Source organism: Chelmon rostratus, chromosome 10, assembly GCF_017976325.1.
Source record: "Chelmon rostratus isolate fCheRos1 chromosome 10, fCheRos1.pri, whole genome shotgun sequence".
Taxonomy (NCBI): Eukaryota; Metazoa; Chordata; class Actinopteri; order Chaetodontiformes; family Chaetodontidae; genus Chelmon; species Chelmon rostratus.
Window position 1 is genome coordinate 11,187,163 of NC_055667.1, and position 19,345 is coordinate 11,206,507.

At 40.3% G+C, this 19,345-nt stretch overlaps 1 protein-coding gene across 1 annotated transcript in view; it reads left to right on the top strand.

Moving 5' to 3' along the window:
* The first annotated feature begins 2,501 nt into the window (after positions 1–2,501).
* cntn3a.1 (contactin 3a, tandem duplicate 1) overlaps positions 2,502–19,345 on the top strand; it is a 67,417-nt gene continuing 50,573 nt past the window's right edge. The window contains exons 1-3 of the mRNA XM_041945428.1: positions 2,502–2,556; positions 11,066–11,198; positions 14,540–14,715. Coding sequence (XP_041801362.1) covers positions 2,502–2,556; positions 11,066–11,198; positions 14,540–14,715 — 364 coding nt within the window. The remainder of the gene's footprint in view (positions 2,557–11,065; positions 11,199–14,539; positions 14,716–19,345) is intronic.

Sequence of the window (19,345 nt, forward strand, 5' to 3'; positions counted from 1 at the left end):
GAGGGAATCGATTAGGGATGAAAGTAAGTCATTGGTCTTGTCGCCACCACTTAGGGTCAGAAGGGTAATTAATTTGTACTGAAGAAGGAAGGCTAACACTGCTATGGACACCCCCGACTTGCCTAGTCATCATCTGAGATTCTTTGGATCAAAAGGCTGTCTTTTATTCCCCCCACTAACTCCGCTGTCTGATGTCTCATGTCTCAGAGCTCGCTGAGTAATAGAGATCAAGGGATTGCTGTTAGGGGCCAAGAGATACCTTTATGAATGGGGTCTCTCCAGTTCACACACTCTGGTCTTGTTGGCTAGTGGTGCTGTGAAGGCCGAATGCATTAATTTTAGAAGACCAGAGTGTCAAACATTTTGTCAAAACAATTACTTGAACAGTTTTCCTGAAAACATGAAGCATTTGTGTCAAAATACAGCAACTGTTCAGTCTGCAGCTGGAGGTGACACATGTATTTACTGTGGCAGTCACAATAAAACATGATCATTTTTGCTATTTGGTATAGATATAAATGTTAGATCTTAAAGCTGCAGTGTGAGACTTAGACATATAAATGAATGTCCGTTGCATTCAAGGCCTTCCCAGAAGAGTTCACACAATGCTGATTAAGCCACCAGCTAAATATCTCTGTGTTGAGCAGTATAGCGGAGGGTTTAAACCTGGTGTCTGTGGTGACATTCCCACGCTGGTGCAACAATAGCGATGTCTTACATGTCAGCCAGCAATAATAGGTTTGTCGGAGCTGAAGTGTGGAGCAACCACAGCTACAACAGCTAGGAATATGGCGCCCACGGTGTCATAAGCATGTCAGCGGTGTTTGTGTTATTACCCTCACTGCCAGAGGGGGGACAAAAGTTCAGCGCTGCAGGTTTAACCAAACATTTGAATAAGCTGGTATGAGTATTAAGTTGGAATACGAAGTTTTGCTGAGTTTCGAGGCTCCTCTTTTTTCTTTTAAAGACATTGTGTTGAGTAATTTATTCAGCACATCTCTCACAATTATTCCCTTAAAGGAGGAGCACTCCAAAAATATCCAGGAGCAGAAGAAGGGATTTGAAGTCTCTCTGTTTTATTATTAAAAGCCAACATTTACTCATGACATTTGCATCCTAATAACTGCAAGATAAGTTGGAACTAAGATGACATTCTAAACCCAATCTCCATAATGAGATTTATAGGGGAAAAGTGTTGCCTTTAATGGTTTAGCACACGCAGAAGGAAGAGTGGTGTAGGCGAACGTGTCAGGGACGCAGTTGATATATTCACATAAGCATCAGTATGCTCTGTCATGCCTTTCAGTGGTGCAAAGATAAGAGGCGAGCTGATAACTGAGAAACTATGAATGTGTAATCTTTCGGTTGTCTCTGCTTTTTTGGCACATGGCTTTTGATAGACTATACTGTATGTTCTTATTAATTTTGTCCTCTCATTTATTTCAGCATGCTGATGTAGTGTAGTCAGAGGAAACTGTGCCATCAGTCAGTTAAATGTACCAGGGAGAGTTTGAGCAAAGACAATGGCTAATTTCCTCCCCTCATCCTCTCTCACTCCATAACCGGCCTATCATACGCAAACATTTATCTGCTGCTTTATCAGAACAGATCTTAGCTATCAACATGTCGAGGGCGTTGAAGTATTTAGAGAAATAAATACATCACTGTTTTCAGAGACAGGAGGAATACGTCTCATTATCATTTCACAACTTTTTTTGGGACTTCATTTGGGTCTTAGCAGGGATAAATTACGGTTTAGTCCTTGAGAAAATCAATTGTGTGAGTCTCCCGCGGGACCGAAAATGGCTTTGCCCGCGTACAGTCATCTCTTTATGTCAGAAATACATAATCCCTCCAGCTCAGATGAATTCGAGGAGCCAGGACAGTGCTTTATTACATGCTAGGGATGTGTCTGACAGCCAGCTTGCTTTTTGTTTTGTCTCAGCAGGTTTGAGCACAACCAAGCGATCCCTTTATGTTTCTCTTGCAGACATGATCCCGATTACACAATGTTAAGCACTCTTAAGCAAACTCTACAGCACAAGTGTTTTGTAAGTGCTTTGCTTGGACAAATTATCTCCTGTGTTTGCACGAGACAGAGCGGTTTCTTGATTATTCTCACAGATATACATTATAACCCGACTATCGCAGTATCTGCAAATCAAAACACAGCTGCTGTTCACTGTCTTCCGGACCTGACAAGTGTTTGCAAAGATTAAATGTTACGAGGAAATATTCTGTGGTTTCCAGGGTATGATTTTCACCATTCTCTTGTCTTTTATTTCATTAAAGTCACTGACTAGCAAACATGGACAATCACTGTCCTTGTGAAATAACACCATCTGATGAGACCAGTGACCAGTGGTTCTGAATATCTAATGGCTTCCCCCTCCTTTTCTTTTCATTTAACAGAAAAACGGTGAAAGTGCTGGAAAGGACAAAGCCAGGATTCTACACACCTGTGATTGGATGTGAGCTTGTATTGACCTGAGACCATTAAAATGGAGTTGCTATGGAAACTTATACTGCTGCTGTCATTGGTGGAGTGTCTGTCAGGTAAGCCTCCCAAACATGCACTTTTTTGCATTGTTAGCACAGCGCCTATGAATTGATATTTATAGATTTTTTTTGTGATGGCGCCTTGGCATACAGAACAGATGGCACTTAAGAGTAAAATGGAAAACTACAATGTTTTATGGCAAAGAGCGCCCAAAGCTTTCCACCAATTTTACAAATGGTAGGAAAGGTTCACCTTGTTGTTTTTTCATTGGCAGCTCAAGGCAGCAAATCAACGTTCCTTCAGTTGTGCAAAGCAGCTTTCTATTTTTTTTTTCCCAGCAGTGAATCCTGATGGAAAAGAATAAGCCAGGTCTCTGAAAGACAGTCCCGATCTAGCAATTGAATGTGCAGTCATTCATTTTAAAGAGCCCCTCAATTGTTACCCTAATTGAGATTGCGCCGGTAGTAGTGCAGAAATCTTGTCATTGATCTTGCTTTTAATGAGAGACCAAATTTTTCTCCCTTACAAAATGTTCAGGGTCAAACGCTGGCTCTCTTCAGAATGTCTGAAGCTGAGACGTGATGAATAAGGGCTTTGTCGCATGTGCACAGTATCTTGACGAACGAGTAATCTTTCATGTTGCCTTGCTCCAAATCAGCAGCCCCTCCTCACAGCTGGGACCTAAAATAATTAGTGTGCGTGCGTGCGTGTGTGTGTGTGTGTGTGCTTGTAACTGTTACTGTGTGTATTTGTTTGTGCATGTCTCTTTTCAAAGCACAACAGCACGCCGGCACCTAAATTTGCAGACATGGCAATTAGCACCACTTATCACTAAATCCAATACACATCAGTGGATGTCTAATGAGGCTTTCCTCAGGGAACTGTGACTCACTATGGGATTAGGACCTAAACCGCAAGTCTGGATCACATATTATGTCCTACTTAAGCATTCTGTTAAATATACAGACGAGTGACTGTCTTCGACATTGGTGGAAATCCTACCACAAACCTGACAAGGTTTGATCTCAGACAACCAGCTTCATGGACACAATTCAAGTCTGCAGTGTGTGCTGCACACTAGATACCAGCCACAAAATGTTCTCTTGAGGTGCAGAAAACACATTCAGACTTATCTATTCAAAGCAAAATTAGTGCTTAACAAAGGAGCAGAGGGCAAATCGTTTCTGAAAAGCATTGCTTTGAGTGAGGGCTGAGGGCTGTGTTGCACAGCCCTTGCCTCACTCTTGAGGCTCACACACAGTTGGTAACACAGAGTATCAAGCATTAATATTCAGTATGGGGTTACATTACATATGCTCTGCTTTGCGAGACAAGTATGGCGCAATATAAAGATAGACCTCCAAAGCCTCAATGTTCTGAGAAAGACACGATAAGCATTTTAGTATTCCGATGTGCACTAGCGGGTAGAGGAAGCACAGTGTGAGGGCGTTAGATAGGTGCTTGAAGGTAGGTTATTTATCTAGACTCAGAAGTGTTTGCTTTAAACAATAGGCATCAGCTATGTGGGAGAGCAGTGGGGCCAAGGGGAAGTCATTCCCGGAGCGAGTTCATCAGGAGTTAACCATCTCTCCTCCCATTCCTGCATGAGGATCTAGAAAGTCCCGAGGCAGGGGCGTGTTCTGTATGTGTGTTCGTGTAGTAAGTAAGAGAGAGACCGCAAGGGAGCAAAGAGGAGGCATTGGGGTTTGGTTGGATGTGGTTTACCCCACACAGATACAGCTCACCTCTACACAGCAAGCCACCTCCAGCAATGGATCAACTGTCTCCATCTGACAGAAGTGGTTTTGTCATACAGTCACAACCTTGTCAGTAGAGCATGTTCACAAAGGTGTATTAACAGGAGAGCTACGTTTTTTTTTTACTGAAGTAGCTTATCTGTAAGGACCGGAGAGAAGAGATACAATTTCTGTTCAATTAACACACTTCATAATTCAAAAACATTAAAATACTGTACATCAAAGAGATTCGACCAGTAGGAATGAATAAGCCCCTCCAAGGGAAATAAAGACCCTGCTGCGAAGCTTGCTGTACATACTCCCTCTTACAACACAACCACGTACCAAAAACAAAAAAAATTTGATGCAAAATATTTATCTCAAGCATTTACAGGCTTTTGCTTAAAAACAGTTAGTTGGAGTGAAATCATAGAAACATCTGTAGTTGGCATTGAAGGGCTACAATTAAGCAGTGCTAGAGACATAAATGCAAACAAACCCAGTAAGATTGCTGTTAAGGTTGTAACCAGCAATCAGATGTTTTGTGCTGTCGGAATAATTGAGAATTAACGTTGGAAAAATCCTCCACAGTCAGTTGAGTGGCTGCCTGCAATTTATTGTTTGGCACAACGTCTTGATAAACTTGAAAAATCAACAAAATCTCTTGGACTTGTTGAAAGTGGAGTGATATGATTAGATGTCTAGTGTTCAGAAATCACTCACCTCAGACTGTGTTGATTGGCCAATCAGAACCTAGTATTCAACAAAGCTGTAATAAGTTTTTTATTGTGCCGAGCTGAAGTGGCTCGGCACAGCAGTTCTACCACAGTTGCAAATGATGCTTGTTCAATGGTTTCGTTGAGTGTTGAGTTGAATTTGTGGTTGTGCAACCAGAAACCTTAAAGGATATTTTAATATTTGTTAACATAAGTTTATCTTTATACAATACTGACATGTCCATATGTTCATTACAGGTGTTATGGGCTGCTGTAGTTGTTCCTTCTGCTCATACTGATTGTGATGGGAGACCAAGTCCTCAGTCCTCATTCTGAGCAAAAAGCATTTTTCATATTTGAAGCTAATATGAGCTTTCAACAGTCTGAGTGGTTCTGCTCTTGTGGGCATCTTCCAAATTAGTCCAAAATATCCTTTGCTTTGTTGCTTCCCTGGACAGTGTGTCCTTGCTGAGCTGCAGAGAGGCATAGTAACAAAAAGATGACATTTTTGTATTACAAAGACTATAACTTTGGAGGATTCCTGCTTGATTTGTATAATTGCAAGTGCTTCAACAATTACAACTCTCTTATTAACGTAAATGGTGGGATTCATTCCATAGAAAGACTGTGCATTTTGTCCCAGAACATTCACATTGAAATAGCATTTGGAGGACAAGTCAGCCAGTATGAACAGGAGGAATGATTACAGAGACCAATAGCTGTACATTTAAGTATTGTTTTAAGACTGACATCCTTTAATTTGACACAGCCAGCGGTCACCCTAAATAAATACTCAGATGACAAGACTTATAATTTTACCACCACCACTGCTCATTTAAAGCAGATACGAGTGAAAATGAAGGGCTGCTTCTGGCCAACGTTATAATCTCCTAGAACTACATTTACTTTGCTCTGTATCCCCCAGTGTGCATTCCAGAGATGACTGGAGTTTCAAATATTGACTTACCTCATTGATTCATCAGAACATGGCAAAGCCTTTTAGGAATCCTTAAGCAAGGATTTTATTGCATCTTTGAAGTTTTGTGTGTGTGAAGATGTGGAATATTCCCCAGTGAATCTTCCTTCCGTAGCTGGCTGGTACTTTCGCTTCATCCAGGAATGAAAAATCATCCAATTTAAATGTGTTTGCATACATAGTGTATAGTGTAATTATAGATGCATAGTAATTAATTTGTGCTGTGTATCATTTTTTGTAAATACATCACTATTGGTCAGCAATATGTATTTGTGTCAGGAGCTGTGAGCTGCTTTCACTGGAATATTTCATTTTCTGTTCTGATGCTGAAGTTACCAGTCTGTAAGAATTACTCTGCATTAATGCGAAACATTTTTTTACCTGCATGATCTAGATTTAAGAAAAGGGTAGGAATTTTACGCCTCTCAAATATCTGTTTCACATCTTATTAACCGTATTTATGAGATTTATACCACATCTTGTAAGAAATATTTGTAAAGTACAGGAGTCCATTCTGTACGCTGCACTGTCAAAAAAATGAAAACCACTCATGTTCAAATTTGGCATTTTGTAATTTACAGTTTTAAAGCATGATGAATGTTTCCATTAGTGTGGACCATAGGAGCTGGTAAGTGACAAATAACCTTCTAACCAGTGTTGAAGAAGAAAAGGTAGGACTATTACTACAATTAGATGACAAATGGCATTCTCAAAAGCAATGCGCTCCGGAGTTTATGTAGACATTCAACAGAGAGAACAACAACGACAAAAAATAGCTTTAATTTCCCATTCCCACATATGGAGTTGGACCTAATCAATTTTTCGTTTCCCCAGTGAACATGGCATTGGATACCCTGGATACAGGGTATTGAATTTCAGATGCACCAGCTTTGATTAGCTGGAGAACGGTGTGACATGGTTGGATATTGGTGGGGAATGTGTTGGCCACATTCCACTCCTGACAAGCTGTGTCGCTGAAAATGTAATTAACTTAATTAACGAGAGTCTGCAGCATACTACAGTACACCCTAGCTGATAGTCACAGCAGTAAAGTATGGCCGGGAACATTTTTGTATTAGTTTGACTCCTGGGCAATTTCTTTTTATGTGTTTCTACTGTATCGTCCCACGACTTCTTTAGTACTAGAATCACAAGAATGTGGCATTTTTTCACTTTTCCATTATTTTACTGGGGACATATAAAATTATTTCCACTGATATATCAAACATTTGGATGTAATCAAATCTATAGCTCGCTCGAAACAACGCAAACCTTCCCTCTGCTCTGGAGTAACATTTGCTGCCCCTGAATGAGAGACCTTAAAGGTGTACCTTATCGGCCCGGACAGAGGGGAAAGATGCTTTAAAAAGCAAGATTGGCTTTTTTTATTTGATGCATAAAACCCTGAGCTGAAACGAATGGATTTGGGACCTCACAAACGACCGATACCTCCCCCACAGCCGACTCCCCATGTGCCTGTTTATTCATGCTGAGGTAAGCTGGAGGAATTCATTTGCTGTCAGCTAGTATTGAATTTGAGATTAGTTTTTATTTCAGCCTCCTAAACAGCTCCCTCTGCCTTCCACTTGTGCTTCGATGCTGAGTCTTGTGTTGTCTGAGGAGCCTTGGAAAATGGCTGCACATATCACCATCTGGCAGCAGGTGACAGATAGGAGTGGGGTTGGCCCTGTTTTTTTTTTTTTTTTCTTAAAGGACCCTTTCATAATGACCTCCATCTCTGTCCTGCGGCATTGTGCAATCAACTTCCTGTTAGGATTCTGGATCAGTGCACTCTGATAGAGCGCTTTTTCATCATTTTGCTTTCTTTTCTCTGCCGTGCTCTGACTTGGACCTGCCATCAGGTTCTGTCTCTCTAATTTCAGCATGATTTCTCGACTCCTTCTTAGATCTTTGAAGGGGTAACAATCTGTCAACTGAAGTGTCAGTGTTGATTTTAAGTGTTAAACTTTTACTACTTGGTCAGATGTATTTGTGGCATGCATCCATGGTCTGGTTGAGCCACAAACTTTGCACTGGTGCAGTGGTGTGTAGCACCTCAGTGTTTGATTACCAGAAAGCAAGCCTGAAAATGATTCTTCTTTCCCCTACCACATCTTGCATTCATTCCCGCTAGGGCAACGAAAGAGTTTCAGGGAGTTTGCATCAGTTTGAACTGAGCCCTCAGGCACAGCCCCCGGAGCTCAATTCCGTCTCATTATTCTGACACTTATTCACCATTATAATAACAGCTGCCATGGTGCTGCCAAAGTCCAGGCCAGTTCAGTGGTGCCATTACTGAGAGTAGGAGCTACAACCAAATATCTATGTTGATTAATTTCCCATTGATTGAATGTTGTGTTAGGTTTGTGCACGACAGTCCACTTAGGGATTGATCAATTGTGCAACCCACACCAAGCTTAAGCACAAATGCTCTGATAGACATGGTTCAGTACGATTAGGATGTTTGCTTGTGGGTGCCGTAAGGGAGAGGTCCAACACAAAAAATAAGCACCATGAATCACTCACTGCGCTCAACGACAATTTGTTCCCACATTCTTAATCAGGTGGTTATGAAAATAAGTTGAAGACGAGCCAGAGCAGTGCATTTTCTTTTTTATGGTTTCCATGCATTCATTGAGGTGTTAATATACAACTGGTGTAACAACCATAAATAATAAAGAGTTCAGAAAAACAACTGTAAGGCATTCTTTAAAAAAACATCAATATACTGTAACTTCAATATAATAACCTTTATTACCTGCACCAAGGAGGTGATGTGCTCTGTCCGGTTTGTTTGTCTGTTTGTCAGCAGGATTATGGAAAAACTACTTTCACGATTTTCATGAAACTTAGTGGAAGGATGAAGCACGGGCCAAGGAAGAATCCATTAAGTTTTGGGGAAGATGCACAAATAATTAATTGAGTTCACATTCACACACCCACCATGCAACTAATTATACTCAACAACAAATATTAATTGTCTGCAATAAACTCTGCAAGAGATATTCAGGAAAAATGTTCAAACTTTATGCTTCTCGAGAGCAAGCAATAATATTGACTGTGAAGAGTGGACTGTTAGCCTCAGTGGAGGTCTGTGCTCTCCGAGTGGCCTTTTAGTTACACAAAGCTATTCTTCATATGATTGCTTGAAGAATAAATTGATTACAGTCTTGCCATACACAAAGTACAACATAACTTTTATCTCATCAGGTTTTGTGGCATCATCAGTTTTTTTTAACATTATTCTGTGTAGTAAACTGTAGTATGCATGATTAATGAACCGCTCACTATTTAACAGTATTATCCAAACGCTGAATTGCAGTGCAAGCAGGGATCCCCTTCAGGTTAAGGTTTTACGCGGGAGCATAAAAAAAAAACAAAAAAAAAACACACATGGTGTTACAAACACAGAAATACTGTTCTGTTTGTTGTGTTCCCCTTGTTAATGACGCCAATTCTGGATGAAATGTCTTTGACTCCTCACTTTTGAATTGCTGCAATTAAAAGTGCTAATTAGTAACCAAAGGGCTGGATTTGCGGAATAGCCCCATTTTAAGCATTTTTCAAAATAATGCTGAATGTAAATGTTTGGGACTTGATAGCTGGAATCATTTATCAATTTAATAAAGCACAGTGATTCATCTCATGTTTCCCGCAGGCTTTATCATCCTTCTAAGTTTGTCTACAACAAGTGTGAGGATTTGTGTTTGAATGTGGACTGTACAAGATGCGTCTTCTGGTAATCAATCATCTCTCAGTGCTGCTTCGAGGGACACGCTTCATCTAACAAAGATTATAATTAGGCGGCCTTTTATTCTGTGTAACTTTCTGAGAGGTTTATCCTTGTGGAGAGGAACAATCAGTGTACAAGGTCCCTTGTCAAACAGCTCCACCCTCTCAGAGAGTTATTTTGAGTCTTGAGGATAAACCTGTACTCCCATGGTGCCAGAGACTTGAAAAGGATACCTGCCTCTCATACAAATTAGTTACCCTACCTACAGAATCATCCCACTTCTGTGCCATTACAGAAATGCAAATGTATTCTGACAAATCTAGATGAATTCCTCTTCCATCACAGAAAGAAATGTTTATTCCAGTGAAGTGCTGACTACCCCATGGGTCACTCCTACTGTGGGCTTTGCCTGCACAACATGCAGTCACTATTGTACCTTTGTAATTAATAAGAAACGAATGTCACACAGAAATGCTGCTGCCTTTGTTGTTTGTGTTTCCTTGTTGTTGTTCCTTTTTTTGTTCTTACAGAGACAATTAATCAACAATGCTATAATATCACACATGCATTATTTCGTGCTCTGTGCTGTATATATTGTATGTTTAAAATTTCGTCCTTGCAGAACACCACATGATGAACAGTTATGATAATAATGGCCAATACACACACAGAGCTTATATGTTAAAATACTGGGAAATTGTTATTCCAAGGGATTTGCAAGCAGCGCTGGAGTTGTGTTGTATTGCGGCAAGCTTGCATTATAAATAATAATGGGTAGTTTGGGTGAAATTTACAATGGAAGCGATTTGTATTGCACTTTCTCAGAGCAAGGAAGGAAAACAACAACTGAAGTATTTTTCCCCCCAACTGTTGAAATTACTGTCTTTTTGTTTTTGTGTGAGTCACAAAGGGCAGCATTTTGATGCCTCAAATGAGACGGGCCGATTTACATGAGACCATATTACTCTCAGTGTTTGTTGTGGCATTTATTTTAAATTTCTTCCTCGATGACGTCCCCTGGGAAGGAGGTGATAAGTTTGAAGGGTTTAGATGAAATTGTGCTGAAGCACAGCGGCAGTGCAGTGTGCCTTTGACAAGTCTCTAGATTCAGATGTTTGCATTAAAGTTTTATGAAGGTTACCAGCCTGATTATGCAGTACCTCAGGGATATAGCAACTTTTTACGACTAATATGAAAAATGCTCATGGGCTCTGCTCGCATGGCCGTCGGACACACACCAAACTTTTTTTGTGATCCAACCTTTTCTTGTGCAGCACTGTTTTCCACTTACTTCCCTCCTATGTAAGCCCTCAAAATCTACTTGCCCTCAAAAAAATGTGAAAATGGGTTTTCAGGCTCACCAGGACATCAAAGCTGATGTAGTTTTGTTGGTTCTCCACCCAGGAAGCGGAGTCCTGCTGAGGCCTGTGTTCACCAAGCAACCTGGCAGTGTGGTGTTTCCCCTTCAACCTGGCGAGAATCGCAGAGAGGTGGTGTTCAGCTGTGAGGCCCAGGGGCACCCGCCGCCCCTCTACAGGTAACACCTGCAGGGATGGCTTCATGCACACTGTTTGGTTTTTTTGTTAGCCAGAACCTTCAGGTAATATCCCAGGGCTAGCAAGGCTGGATTTATCAGCCTGGGAAAACTGGGGAATTGTGTACTCACTGCCCGCAGCACTTAGCTTCATTGTCAATCGTGGTGAACTTGAGAATGATGAATTAATTGGCCTCAGTTGTTGGTCTATTTTATATTTGCATTGGCGGGTGGACATTGATCCACTGTAGAATTCAATTTGAGAGCTTCCTGTCATCAGTATCATTGACCATTGAAAAGAAAAGATCAAGTGACCCAAGAGAATCATGCAACAAAACTCTCCTGCTATCATGACAGAGATGGAGTGAAGAAGAAAAACACAGGCGGAGTATATTTCACATACCAGGAATGATGTGGCAGAAATTGTCTCTCCATATCGCTGCTGTAGGTCTGTGACAGATGATGTTTTATGTACAGCATCACTGTCTAAGGCTGCACAGACATTGCTAGAGGGCAACTGATTTAGAGGCTATCACGACATGATAAACATGATTCAAATGACTTGGTGGACTGAGGTGCAGAAAAACAGCTGTTATATGTTGTCCTTGCTCAGTGCGCTGCCCCTGTGGAGTTGAGTGGCGCTCCGGCAGTTGTGTTAGAAACAAATTGATGACCGGTTCCTCTGCCGCTAAAATGATGACAAATGAAAACAAATGACAAACGATGATTTGCTTTAAAGTGCATCAAGCGCATAAGCTATTAATTCATAGTCTATCAAAAGGGGCACGTAGCCGTTGTACTCCTGTCAGTGTAATTAAATGCAAATTGCAAAGCATTTAATGTGTAATAGGTTGAAACGATCTTTCATAACATCAGCATATGTGGCCGTTAATGTAGCTTGAAGTTCCTTGGTGTTATGCCTAATGGGCACAAATTGAAATGAATGTACAAGATCCTATCACTTGGATCGGCTGGAATACTTATTAAGAAATCAGTCGCTATTTCACTGTCTGAATAGTCCTTGGTTTTAAAATGAAAAGCAATTTATGAGATCCGCAAGTTTTTTTGCCCTTCTGAGTTCAGGTTCTGAGAGGGCGCCTGGCTCTGTATCAAATCAAATTTTGCTTTAATTAGCTCGTTAATTACAGCAAGTGCCACCAACTGTGGCATTCGATATATCACGTTAAGAACTGATGTTCAGATTGACCACAAGCTGTTGTATCATACTTTTTATCCCTTGTTAATGACGGGCCTGGTAATCAGATGGACCCATTGTTGTGTTGTTAGTTAAATGTTTTTTTTTTAACTAAAGGTCACTTCTGCCAGCTTTGGAAATGAGCCTTGAAAAGGTTTTGGGTCCTTTTGAAGTTCAGCAGCAGGACACCATATGCTGAGTGACTCTTTACTGCTGAGTATGTAGGCAGGTCTATTTCAGGGGCGCCAAGGACAAATTAATTTGTCTAAGACTACCCAATGACTGCTGCCACATAAAGCCCCCACTCCAAGATCTCACCATGGTCCCTTGATTTGTCTTGTGTGGAGCTCTTGGACCAGTTCCAGCTGCAACACCAAATCACTAAATCAATCTAATCAGCCAATCTGCCGTTGAGTACTACTCCGCTGCATATGTCCCCCCATTCCCTCGCTTCTTCAACCCTGCCTCCCGCTCTCTTTGTCTAAATCCTTCCCACTAAAAGGGGGAAGAAATTCAGCAATAGAAACCTCAAGCTTCCTTTTCTCAGAGAGATGTGAAAATCTAATCAAGACCAAGGAGCTAACTTTCAACCTAATTGTGCCTTATTTCTTTTATGAAAAGCTATTTCTTAAGCGCAAGTGTCACTTTTCTTGTTAGTCTGCGTTTACCGTCTTCTTTTTTCTCATTTTCTTTCTCTTTGACTGTAATTTGGTTGGAGAATGAAAGTGGCATTCGCACACTAGCTTTGCCTGGCTATAATGCAGACGTTCACAGCAAACTATTGAATTGATGAAATGTATTTGAATACATTTAGAAAGTTTTCTGGAAAGAAACTTGAATCCTCTTTTGTTGTTGTTGTAAACTCTTAACTGTTCACAGTGAGTAAAAACTTGCTTGAAGTCTACATGATAAATTAGGAGGTTTTGGTGGCATGCTGCATTTGGTTGAACTAGTGTCATCAACTCTGCAGGTTATCTTAGGCTGTAATTATTAGTAGTTACGGTTAGGGTTAAAAGTTGAATGTTGATTGCTTGCACCTTTCTTTATCTGTCTTCCTCACTCTCACATACACACTGAACTCCCATATTATTCAAAACAAGAGGTTTAATAAACAAAAAACACCATTATCCTGTGCTGTGCATGTGGCGATTTTGTTTGAGCAGCCCTGGTGTTTGGCCCTCCAGTCTGCTAATCACGATGATTGGAGGGGAGGATTTTGATTCATGGTGAAAGGGCCTCCCTCCTGTGGCTGTGTGTGTGTTGATGGACAACCCGGCTGAAAAGAAAAGGGAAATGTCAAAGGAATATAGAGCATTTGATTTGTGAGTAAGAGTTGTTTTTGAAGGGGGAAAAGCCTGAATAAAAACGATCTTTCTTCCTTTTGAAACGGCTATTGCTGATTACTTCTCAGTTACAACCCTGATTCCAAAAAAGCTGGTAAACAAACAGATCCATTCTGACATACGCTCAACTGAAAACGGTACAAATACAATACATTTAATGTTTGACCTCATCAGCTTCATTGATTTTTGCAAATATCTGCTTAATTTGAATTTGATGCATTAACACATTTCAAACAAGTTGGGACAGGAGCAACAAAAGACTGGGAAAGTTGTGGAATGCTCCAAAAACACCTGTTTGGATCATTCCACAGGTAAACAGGTTGATTGGTAGCAGGTGATAGTATCATGATTGGGTATGAAAGGAGCATCCTGGAAAGGCTCAGTCGTTCACAAGTGAGGATGGAGTGAGGTTCACCACTTTGTGAACACATGATTGTATGAAGGATGTTACAGCATGAGCTCATGAACACTTTTGCCTGTTTGTTTGCAAATGACTGCTCTCTGTTTTTAATTACATTTTACACAGGGTCCAAATTCCTGTTTTTGGAATTAGGGTTGGAGATTAATTTTTGTTTTGCTACAATCCACATCAGACTGTGTAATCTTTGTTGATGTCGGCTTTATCCAGAGTAAGGGCTGTTTGGTTAGACTATTAGTTAGTCTCTGTTGTAGATTAATTGGACTCAGTGTTTGTGCATCAGCATCTGTCTAAACAATTAATCAGAATAGATTATCAGACACTGCCCTCCTGGATAAGACAAAATGCAAGATGTAAGATGTCTTGTATTGTGTGTTTACATTCACAGGTGGAAGCTCAATGACTCTTTCATCCTGCCCAGGCCAGGGTCACGCTACTCTCTCATGGGAGGGAACTTACACATCAGCCATCTAAATAAGGAGGGAGACGTTGGCATCTATCAGTGCCTGGCATCAAACTCTTTTGGCACCATCGTCAGCAGAGAGGCCAGTCTGCACATTGCATGTAAGTCCGTCTTATATTTAACCAAACAAAGTGTTATTTCAGATAAGGGCATTAACCCTATTCTAACAAGCAAAAATTCAGTAATACAAAAATATAACAATTTGTGTTCTTCTTATTTTTAGTATTTTGGTTGAGTTTAGTTCACCTAGATTCAACTTCAGTACTTCTGAGTTCAGTTCAGTCTTTGTTTGCCTTAGAAAGTAAAAGTTTCATTAAACATCAGGCGTACTGGTTCACTGAAAGTATAATGACCCAGTGGGATTCTTTGGAAATTGTTTGTTGTCAGACCTGATCTTCTAACAAAAAACAGCCAGCGACAAGTACAGTAGACTGATACTTAATGAGAAAACCCGCAAGAACCAGCCATCACCGTATGTTTTTCTTTTTTCCTTTAGCCGTGATTAAAGCTCCAGTTCTAGTGTTTACTCTGCCTAGTGGTTCTAAACTTTCCACACCCTTGTGATGATTGTGTGGTGGGCCTTGACAGACCCCGTATAGTTGATGCTTTACAGCCCTCATCCATCACATTTTATAAGACCGGAGTCTAAGGCATCTCTGATGGCAAGGTGAACTTGAGGCCTCCATTCTTGATGGGCAGCCCATATCAAATGACAGCCCTGATATCTGTGAACAGATGGTGCAGCTAGATTGAATTCTGATGTCTGTTTCTGTGCCATAGCAGGTGCAGAGATGATCCTTGGCAGGGAGAGCACCAGAGGTATCCATCTAGCCACGATTTGGTGCTTCTTTGTCACAAAGCAGCATTAAATCTTCAGCATATTGTGCAAATCGTTGCCCCAAGTTGCCAGCGGGCTGTTGATCATATTCACATTTCCTATCAATTTCCGAGGCCTGATCTGAACTGTATGTCATTGTGATTGGTCTCATCCGTTGCCCGAGCCTGACCTGGGACCTGCTGCTGTTGTCAGTGGATGAGGACAAGCATCAGTGCTGATGTGTGATACATCTTCTTTATTGCTCTCGGTTTAACTTAATTAAGTGTGCTGTATGATTGAGCAGGTCCCGGGTCAAGGGAATAATTCATGGAGGAGCAGCCTGTTATGACAGTTAGTATTGTGCCATTTGTAACAGACTCAGACTCTGACTCTCAGAGTGGCTCAGTATGCTCTTTCAAACACTGTGGGGGTTTTGCCCCTCTCGGTTGTGTAATAACTGTGAGACAAAGACCAAGGTAAAGGCCATTAATACAGAAAAACTGCTGCAGTAGAACAGTAAATAGAGCATACCCAATACTGCAAACACTATTGTGTCTTCTTTAACAGTGTAATCTATATTTGGTAATTCATTCATGGAAGTCCTTGCTGATGATGGTGAACAAGATCAGTGTGTTAAATTTTGCACTGACCAGTGATGTCAAATTTGTATTGCATGAATGTGGACTGCACACATAATAGTTAAGATAGCCTACATTTTTAATCCTCTGAAGGATGGATGATATAACAGTTACTGTTGGCATCTGGTTGGGGCTTAAACCTCTAAAAGTATAAAGGTCCTTGATCCTGTTGACAATACAGACTTAAATGTTTAAAAGGTTCTGCTTCCCTGCTGGGAGCGCTGGAAGGAATAATCTAGTTGGTTATCGAGCCAGATTGAGTCTCCTAATCTCCTGGGGATATTTTTGGTGTAAGTGAAAGGATTTTCACTGATGCAAGATGTAACATTTTACAACAGATTGCAGGGCCAGCAATATGGGCAAAGTGTATTGGATGCCTGTCCCGAAGAAGGAGCATGCTACAGCCAAGATGCTGTGATGCTTATAGAGCCACAAGGTTAACACAGTGTTTAATGAAGGGTGAAATAGCTGTATTTATGAAAGCAGTGCAGGATGCGACTCCCTTGTATCTTAGTGCTCATGATTTCTCCTATCAAATTCAGGCCTGTAATTGCACATAATTTGCATTTTATTTCTTACTGGCTCCAATCTAACCTAACTGCCTTATCTGTATAATTACTTTGCAAGATTTCTATCTGTTTTTTTCTTGCTTCTCTCATTTCCATCAGCTCAGTACTCTTCATCCATTACTTTTGCCTCAGGTGAAAATTAAGTCTGTTTTGAGCTGGAGAGCATCTGAGAAAAGGACAATAACATTTATCGTCGACACTGTGATGCTAAGTGCTCTATCTTGATTTCAGATCATCTTTTAGTGAGGTAGGCAGCAGGCATTATCTGAATGAAGCACTTCACAACAGTGTTATAATTGTCAGGAGACACCAGCAGTAGCCCTCTGTATGAATTAGCCCCCTTTGATGTTTATCACTCCTCAAACGTCATGTGTCACTCACTGTTAGGGCTTCACTGCATGATGCTTGTCTGAGAACAGAGGAGAGAAGACAAAGAGCAGACAATGATGACAGAGCTGAACGTTTTTCATCATCTACCAGTAGTATAATTTTTTTTATCTTCATGGTAATAACATATGACATATGTGACATATGACTTGCTAGCTTTTAGGTGACTTGCACTCTACTTGTTCCTTTTTGAGTACTAATGATTTATGAGTCAATAATTAAGATCGGAGAGCTTTACTTAGTAATAAATTAACCCTTCCCAGCTCCCTCTACATCCATGATCACTTCCTCCCAGTATCCAGGCAGAGACTTGATTCTCCATGCTAAGAATATTAACTGCTCTATAACTTTGTCATAAGTATTACATGAAACATTTTCAAGATGTAAATTCTAGTTGTTAAAAGTAGAAGTGGAAAGAGTGCTTCCAGAGATAGCCACACATCGCTCAGCATAACAGCATAATACAACAGACTACACATTAGAAGCATGTACTCTGTCGCTTATCATTTCCACAACCTGTAATCAGGTTTATGTATTACATCCCAAAGATTATGTGTTCTTTATAGGATTTGGGACAATCATTGTCAGTAAATTGCTTTCTCATATTCTAATTTTGGAGGGTTTAACCATTTACAACGGTTTATTAAACCTAATTGCACTGTACAAGTGTTCTTCCCAAGTAATTTCAAAAGGCTTTGATTCAACCATTGTGCTTGAGTTTTCTATTTGGACTGCATGAAAACCGTTTTGTCCTTTACTCCCAAAAAACACATTTCTTCTCTAACGTATAACAAATTCAGTGTGTATTTGTTTAAATTAGGATGTGCAAATTTTAGGCCTGCATAAAGTTACTTCTTCAGGTGCTTATACACCTACGTATATGATAGTCTTGGTGGCTCTGAGGCTGAGTGGTCACTCTTGTAGCCTCATAAAGAGGTTCTGGTTTTGAACTGGCCTTTTTTCTGTCTGTGTGCTGTGTGGCTCCACTTTCCTCCCATGTTAAAAAGATGCATATTACATATTGTACATAATAATAATAACAACAATAATGATAATAATTGGAGCACTTTTCAAGCAACCCATTTCTTTTCTTTGCAGCTCAAGAAAAGAAATGGGACATGGCTCTTTTGAAATCTTCACCAACAATATTTATGGAATTGTAGTCTATTTTTTATATAATCATCATTTTATTCATTAGGCCTGGCAATGTTTGTTGGCCTGCCAATCCAACGCTTTGCTCCAGAGTAAAACATCTAGACAACTCATGAATGGATTTCCACAACAACATTTGGGACAGACCGTCCTGCTCTTACAAGGATGAATCCTGATAACTTTGGTTGGTGGATTTGATTTTGTCAATACCCAGAATTTTATCTTAAACTATGAGCTCGTTAAAATGTATACTTGACACTTAAGTTCATCAGGAATACATTAAAATAATGACCAAAGTTCCGTCAGCCTTAGTTATAATAACATGAGCTTATATTCTATTCTAATGTTTTATGCTAATGTTAAACTACTAAACCTGCGCCAAAGGTCAGCTCACCTCAGAAATACAGAATAACCCTTAAGTGGAGGCAAATGATACCATAGCTAGAGGACTTCAAATAAAGGCACTCTTGGAAAGTTTTTAAAACTCTTTATGCCTTTTGTCCAATGGTTATGTGACAAATGTAACCACAACCCAAATTGCCCTCCAGCTCACACTCCAACAGAATGGCTTCAATTTGTCTTCTCTACAGTCGCCTCTCATTCATTACAATGGGTCACATTGATGTAGCCAGCACAAAAATGCAAATTCACATCCAATTTCATGGATCTGAAAGCACTCAAAATAGCCTGAACTCTGTCATGGAGAAGCACATGGAGGTGCAGAGCCGTGATAGGCTCGATAAGATGATCCACGGGGTGCAGAACAGCTTGGGTTGTTAGGCATTGTTGGCTTTTAGTATGTATAGCTCATTTACGCCCCACCATACTCCAAAGGAATATTGATCAGGAGAGCTTCACCCTCAGTGTGAGCTGAGCAACTCTGATATTTTCTAATGTTTGACACTATTTTAGGAAGGAATTAAATTTGATCCTATATGCTGTTCATAAAACGCCCAATATTTGGCCCTATATTGAGAGGATAGGAAGAGTTGTTGCATAGTGATTGTGGAAACGAGGGCGTTCCCCTGTGCAGCTGATAAACTGACAGTAGATTCAACGTCTATTATGTCTATTATATTTACATGGTATGATATAAAAGAAATATAATACACCAATGCACTGAAATGTAACGTGACATTGTTTGCAGTTTAAAACATATTCCATCTCT